Consider the following 8,328-nt stretch of genomic DNA (forward strand, 5'->3'; position numbering starts at 1 on the left):
AAGTGAAATAAGCCAGGCAGAGAAGGACAGAAACCATATGTTTGCACTCATAGGTCTAACAGGAAAACAGGAGAAACCTAATGGAGGACCAGGGGGAGGGGAAGAGGGAAAGAGAGTTGGGGAGAGAGAGGGATGCAAAACTTGAGAGACTATTGAGTGCTGAAAATGAACTGACGGTTGAAGGGAAAGGGGGCGGGGGGAAAAGAGGTGGTGATGGAGGAGGGCACTTGTGGGGAAGAGCACTGGGTGTTGTATGGAAATCAATTTGACAATAAAATATTATGAAAAAAATGTGAGTTTTAGGAAAAAAAATAAAAAAGATTTTATTTTTAAGTAATCTCTACACCCAGTGTGGGGTTTGAACTCACAACCCTAAGATCAAGAATCTGTGCTTTATCAACTGAGTCAGCCAGGTGTCCCTCATGTGACTATTTTAGAGACCACTGCAAAACTAACTGGTAAGTATCCAGTCACTGTCTACAAATTCTGTTTGCAGCATCAAAAGCACACTATCACTACACATGTATCTTCAAGTTACAGCGATAAAGCTAGAGCTCTGTAAAATTAGAGTCTTTACTTCCCTTTTGAATTTCTCCAAATATTCACTTCTCATAAATAAATACTCAAAAAGAAATGTAATAAAAACAGAAGAAAATAAAGTTGAAATAATGTATATCATCTTTATCATGAAAATAACACTACAGTAACCGCCTTGTAATTAACATCACAAAGGATTTGGGGAAAAGAAGACTCAACCAATTGCTTTAGTGTGCCTCAAAAGGTATAGAGACTCATTATTTTTAAACACATTATTTTTGCATAGCTATGGCTCATACCGAATTTAAGCACAGTGAATTTTAAAAATTGTATTTGTAAAGTACATTTCAGTTCAGAGGGTAATTTCACACATAATTATTTGCCCTCAATATAAATGCTATGAAAAGACAAACATTATCATCTTCATCTTACACATAAACTCTCCTTTGACCACCTCATCTCCAAAGTGTTCTACATCTTGTTTCACATTAGTTGTCTTCCTCCTAGGTTCCCGTTGGCGCTTACCATCACTCAGCTCTAATTAATGCTTCTTTCAAATACTACATTGGAATCTCTCACTCATGGTCTACTACCTTTCCAGTTTATTCAATTTTCCATTACGCCCATTCTTTAATTGTAAACATTCAACTTTTTTTTTTAAAGTTTATTCTTAGTGCAAAGCCCAATGAGGGGCTCAACATGGAACTAGAACTCATGAACTGTAAAATCATGACCTAAATCAAAGCCCAGAGTTGGAGGCTTAGCCAACTGCGCCACCCAGGTGTCCCCTATCACACATATTCTTGAACCTCATGGAAATATCTGGGCCCTTTTGCCCTTTCCATTCTTGTATCTTCACTTCCTTCCCTAACCAGCTTACCTTGAATATCATCATTGAACGTGCAATACTGGTTCTGATATTTCTTCAGGAGACGAAATGCATTTATATTGGCAAAATCTTCAAACTGAATGAGGCAATTCATCCCATACCTATGGGATAAAACATTCACTTTAGAAGATGTTCATGAAATAACATATGAGAATAAACCTTTGAAATTAATCTATAGAAAAGATAAAAGCTTTGCTTTTAAAGGTCCTATTTTGCTACTTAGTGTAAGTATGTAATATAATGTCTGTTCAGCAAATATTCACTACATACTTACTACAGAAAAAGCATTGTGTTGGCACTGTGAAATAATACAAAAATGACCTAAATATGGCCCCTGCCATCAAATAATATATAATTTATTAATTTTTAGAAAATATTTTGAAATAAATAAAAAGTAATGTAAAAGCGGTATAAATAAGGAATTATAAATGTTGAGAAGACAGATATTACTTCAGGCTGGGATTAAAGACCAGCTAATAAGTGATAGAGTGAGAGAGAGAGAGAGAGAGAGAGAGAGAGAGTGTGAGTACAAGTGGGGAAGGGGCAGAGAGAGGAGACAGAGAATCTGAACCAGGCTCCAGGCTCTGAGCTGTCAGCACAGAGCCCAACCTAGGACTTGAACCCATGAACTATGACATCATGATCTGGGCCAAAGTCAGATGCTTAACCAACTGAGCCACCTAGGCACCCACAAATGAACTGAGTTTTAAGGAACAGAGATGTAGGTTTTTACGAGCCAGGTAAATACCAGAAGCAACATGAGGTGCAATTTGAGTAAGAAAAAATTTTTCAAAAAATAGCAAGAAACCCTACTTGGCTATAATGTGGTGATACATGTAAGGATGTACTAAAGATAAAGTCTGAATTTTATATTAGAAACCTTAAAATTCTAGCTTAGGATTCTGTTTTTATTCTACATCAAAGGCCAAACACTGAAAGACTTTGAGCTTTGAAATACATGGAACAGATTTTTATTTCTGATATTAATAGCTTACTTGTCTGACCCTTTATTCATATGATCATCCACCTACCTTACCTATCCAAGGCAAGAGGAATTAACATTATTCATAACCCAAGATTCTAAGAGTTGCCAGAGAAACTCCACTATAGTTATATGGCTAGACTGCCACTTACATGTGATTCCTCTTATTTGTTCTGTCAGTTTCCACTTCCATTACACCCAGTGGCTATTCCCAATATTTCTTAATCCTTTAAAATCTTGACCTCTTCAGTTGTTTCCCACATCTGACACAGTGAGGGCATAATGCATGATCTCCCTCAACTGCCCCTCCACCCCGCCACACACGCCCCTGACCCTGATCTCTATCGTTAGCTGTGTTCTTCAGGCATCAGTGGACAGAGTGTTCCTCCTCCTCTTCAAGGCACCTCACCACAGGTGCCACATGCTCACCCCCTTCGCCTCAGTTAGCTCCCTCCCTTGTGTTTACTACTTCTTCCAGAGAAGTTCCTTCCTCTCACCCAATTGAATCTGAATTTCTCATTAAAGGAAAAAAGTTCTGTCTTGATCCCATGTTTTTCCTATCCTTTCTATTTAATGTGCTTCAAATAGTAGTTTACAGTTCATCTTTTATTTCTCAATCCCCTGGAGTTTCCTATCTGCCCTCATTATTGTAGTAAAATTGCTGTTCTAAAGTGAAAATATTTCCTGACTAAAAAAAATCCAACAAACACTATTATCAATCTTTAATTTACCAGATCTCTTTGCTGCACTGCCACTAATTCTGTTTGTCTTTTTTCTTGAAATTCTATTCTCTAGACTTCTGGAATATCATACTTTTTTGTGCCTTCTCCTAAACTTGTGATTATTTCTTCTTTCTACTTTGTGGTCCTTAGCACCAAACATTGGTGTTTTCTACTACTCTGTCCTCAGTTACTGGGTATGAGCATGTGTGCATCCTAACAAGTCTCAATCCTGCTCATGCTTTACATTCTCAACCATATATACGGACTCCAAAATGTGCATCCCTAGTCTATTTTTGTCAATTTCAGATTTGCACAGCCCACAATCAGCTGGACAGTTTTACTTTAATGTACTCCAACTGGAAAGTCCACAATTAAACTCATTATTTTCCCACAGTACCTATAAATGCACAACAAGTATTTGTTGAAAGAAGGTGACTTATAGATATCTTCTCATTTAATTCCTGATTTTAATACCACATTCCTTGGTTATGACAAAAATCAAAGCTATGGTTACTTATCATTCTTCCCCCACAATGCCAAGCCTTTCAGAAGAGAGGGTAATAAACTTTCCCTCATTTCTCACTTAGCAATATTAGGCCAATAATTCAAAGGCCATCTCAAACTTTGCAGAAGCGGTCTTTTCTAATTCAACCAAATACTTTGCAAATGTTATTTTTCTTCCATTGTGGTCATTTATCTATTATTATATTTGTCCTTGGTGGAAAATCTTTTTCAGTCACCATTAAGTTCATAGGAGAAACTGGTTTCTGAATTTTTATTTACCGATTTATTTATTTTAACATATTTTTTTATTCCTAGTGAAGCCCAACATCTTTTTCTATTTCATTTCATCATTTGTAATTCTTTCTTTCAGATTATATGTTCTTTGGCTCATGTTCCTTTATTCTTTTATGAGCTCTTTACATAATGTTATGAATATTAACTTGTTATATACATTGCACACGGTTGCCCTACTCTAGTATACTGTGCCATTAATCATTTACAATGCTCCTGTTTGTTTTCACAAAAGGAATTTAAAAAAAATTTTTTTGAGACAGAGAGAGCCAGAGCATGAGCAGGGGAAGGGAAGAGAGAGAGGTACACACAGAATTAGAAACAGGCTCCAGGCGCTGAGCTGTCAGCACAGAGCCCGACGCGGGGCTCGAACCCACAAACATGAAATCATGACCTTAACCAAAGTCAGAGGCTTAACCGACTGAGCCACCCAGGCGCCCCTGGAATTTTATATTTTTATATAGTCAGATCTCTCTCTTTTACTTTACAGTTTTTGCCCTTGACAGGATGCTTACTATAGTCTTCTCCACATTTAAATATTAATAAAAAATTTCCTCTAGTGGTATTGATTTAGTAAATAATTTCTATATCAGTTTTTTTTTACTGTTTGGATGTAGTTTTTTAAAAAAATAGATGTTCAAAATTTCTGTTTTCTATATAATCCATCCAACTCTGCCAGCACTATTTATTTAGAAGTCTATCATTTCCTCTCATCACCTGAAATCAGATATTCTGAAACATAGCAAGGTTGGTTTCTGTGCTTTTCCTCTTTTATTCTACTATTTCTAATGACAATAATATTTTTTCAACTTAAAGTAATATGTATGTGTCTGTATGTGCTTGCTTATTCTTTACAACCATTCTGTGAGGCAAGTGGTATTATTATTCTTATCTTACACACAGCTTGTTGATACTACCTGGTAATAACAATCCAATAGCAATGATTAGTGTACTCATCTCTTTATCCAGAAAAAAAAAAGACTCTGTTTTAATTACTATAGTTTATAAATATCTTCATTTTAAAAAATTTTTAATGTTTATTTTTGAGAGAGAGCACAAGCGGGGGGGGGGGCAGAAAAAAGAGGGAGACACAGACTCCAAAGCAGTCTCCAGACTCTGAGCTGTCAGCACAGAGCCCGATGCCAGGCTTGAACCCATGAACCACGAGATCATGACCTGAGCCTAAGTTGGCACTTCACTGACTGAGCCACTCAGGAGCCCCTAAAAATCTTTAATATTTAATAATATTATTGGGGCACCTAGGTGGTTCAATCGGTTGAATGACTGGCTTCAGCTCAGGTCATGATCTCACGGTTCATGGGTTTGAGCCCCGCATCAGGCTCTGTGCTTACAGCTAGCTTACAGCCTGGAGCCTGCTTCTGATTCTATGCTTCCCTCTCTCTCTGATCCTCCCGTGCTCATGCTGTCTCTCTTTCTCTCAAAAAAATAAAACATTAGGAAAAAAATTAATAATATTATTTATCTCTCATCTTTCTCTTTATGTATCTGCTTGGCTGTGGCAGTGGTTTTAAAACACAGGCTTTACAGTCAGAGCTCTTGGGGTGTAATCCTGTTCTCTACACTCGTTCTGTATTCTTAACTGTTCTGTGCCTCTGTAGCTCTACTAGAATAAATTAGAATAATGAGAATAATACAATATTATCATAAGTTTGTTATCAGGATTAAGTAATAAATATAAGTTCTCGGTGTGGAGACAGGCAAGCACATGAGTGCCCTATAATCTGAAATATTTTTTATTTAACAGCAACAACAGAAGCCATAGACAGTGGGTATCTTCAAAGGCCTAAGAGAAAATAACTATCATCTTAGAGTAGTAGATCTATCAAAGACATTCTTCCAAAGGTTGAATTATGCATCAACTATACTTCAATAAATAATTTAAAAAAATTTTAAGTAGGATTGAAACAAAGACATCTTTAGATAAGTAAAAACCAAAAGACTTCAATAAAGGAAATTTTAAGGGGTATACTTCAGGAAGAAAGGAAATAATCCCATAAAAAAAAGTCTGTGAAATAATAAAACAGTAAAGTATAATAACAAGAAATTTTTATCCATATAAAATAGTAAAGAGGAATAAAGCATGACAGAGTAAGGAGGCTGGGCAAATACTTCCTCAAATGGCAATAATAAAGTAGAACAAATCCTTCAAAATCATCATTTCAGGGCTCTGGAAATCAGCTAAAGGCAAAAGGGGCAAAAATTTAAAAGTAAAATGTGGGAGCAGGGTCAAATCTTTATAGGAACACAAAATTTTTATGCTCCTTATATATATGATGCCATTCTAGGAAACTCTTTAGCTAGCCTTATTAAAAATTACTAAAATGTTTTTCAGAATGGGCAAAACCATTTCTATGGTTACAAACTACTGCTTTTCTTTTACAACCTTAGCAAAGAAGCCAGCCTTGTGGTAGCAACGGATTATCCCAAACACAAATATCAGTTGATAACCATCTGGTGCTTATAAAGGCTCCCTCCCCCCTTCTCTGGTCTCTACAGGCCGTTAGAAGGTAAAGGCTGCATGCTTTTGGACAGTGCCCTCATACAGTCTGCCCCTCATGGGTCATGTACGGATGGTCGAGCAGCATTAGATGATCTATCATTACGTTCAGAAGCAGCAGAACCTTGTGGTCCCCATATGTGAGGAGGAATCAGAGCCTTCTCAGTTCTATTCCCGGATCTACTACTTACTTGGGTTCTGTGGTTTTGGACTTGTTACAATTTCTCTGTGGTTAACATGAAATCCCCACAATATGGTTTGCCTTCAGTGTTTAGGACACAATGTGGTCAGGCTTTATGTTTATAATACTTTCTAAGTAAAATCTAGGAATAGCCAGTTATAGGTAGTAAAATCCTACATAAGATACTTTGTCATTTACAGAAGTTTATTTTAGAATTATCCCTTGGAGAATACTGTTTATCTGTTTTATTTTCATGACTCTTCTGTACCTGGTAGTTAACTTGGATTTGACTCTTAAAGATTTAGAGAGATTCATTTTGTGATACAGCATCCTGCATCATATAATAAAAGCAAACCATGTAAGAGATATTTTGTTCCACATTGAACCACCCTTGTCACTATGAAATTATAAGTAGTGGAACACAAGGAAGCCAGCCAATTCAATTCTACATAACTATGAAAAGAACCTACCATTTTATGATCAAAATATCACATAAAATAGTGGGTATAAATGATTTTTAAAAGTTAACAGAAATACCACCCATAAAATTAACCTGTAAAAACTGCAAAGAATTTTCTCTTGTGGCACTGTCAAATCACAGAAGACCTCATTACACTGACTCATCACTATATCTAACAGTGAGCAAGTACCAGGCACCATGCTCCACTCTTTATATGGATTATGTCATTTAATTCTCTCGGCAATGAGAAAGGTAGTTATTACTCATTTTACAGATCAAGAAACTGAAGCTCAGAGAGATTAAAGGCCATAGCTGAGTGCATACTGCTAATAAGTGAGTGGTAGGGTCTGGGCTAAACTGCAGGGCCCATGGTTTTAACTACTATATATACTAGCTCCTGCAGAGCACCAAAGTCACAATCAAGTCAATGAAGTGAACAGTATATTTACAAGTAAAAAAATGGCATTGATAAAATAAAGAAGTTATAATTTTATAAAACTAGGAAGACATTTATCCATATTCAATATACTAGGTATTTTTATTAAAGAAAATATATAAAAAGATACTGGTGAAAACAATTAGATTTTCTTCAATTATGAACTATTAAGAATTCACCATAATCATGTCAACCAAGCACGTTTTTATTTTCCCCAAGAGATATAGTAACATCTGGTTCTTTTAGAACTTATTACATACATGGCACTGTGCAGTATTTAAGATCTATAACACTTTAGTTCTGATTGGTACCTTACTGATAATTTTTGACAAATCATTCACTTTTACTAATGTCACTGAGGTTGAAGGGTCCTCAAATAATTAAGCAGCAAATAAACTAGGACTCATGGATCTTGTGCTTAAAATGCTTATAGTCATGGGGTGCCTGAGTGGCTCAGTTGGTTAACTGCCCCATTTCAGCTCAGGTCATGATTTCATAGTTTATGGGTTTGAGCCCTGCATCAGGCTCTTTGCAGGCAGCTTGGAGCCTGGAGCCTGTTTCAGATTCTGTGTCTCCCCAGGAAACCATCAAAATCCTTGAGGAGAAAGTAGGAAAAAACCTCCTTGACCTCAACTGCAGCTAATTTCCTACTGGACACATCCACAAAGGCAAGGGAAATGAAAGCAAAATTGAACTCTTGGGACCTCATCAAGATAAAAAGCTTCTGCATTGCAAAGGAAACAATCAACAAAACTAATAGGCAACCGACAGAATGGGAAAAGATAGTTGCAAATGACATCTCAGATAA

General features: G+C 36.4%; 1 protein-coding gene across 1 annotated transcript in view; it reads right to left on the reverse strand.

The window, feature by feature from the left end:
- ME1 (malic enzyme 1) overlaps nt 1-8,328 on the reverse strand; it is a 182,782-nt gene that overhangs the window by 46,452 nt on the left and 128,002 nt on the right. Inside the window, exon 7 of the mRNA XM_029945152.1 lies at nt 1,418-1,527. Coding sequence (XP_029801012.1) covers nt 1,418-1,527 — 110 coding nt within the window. The remainder of the gene's footprint in view (nt 1-1,417; nt 1,528-8,328) is intronic.

The sequence above is a fragment of the Suricata suricatta genome, chromosome 7 (assembly GCF_006229205.1).
Source record: "Suricata suricatta isolate VVHF042 chromosome 7, meerkat_22Aug2017_6uvM2_HiC, whole genome shotgun sequence".
Taxonomy (NCBI): Eukaryota; Metazoa; Chordata; class Mammalia; order Carnivora; family Herpestidae; genus Suricata; species Suricata suricatta.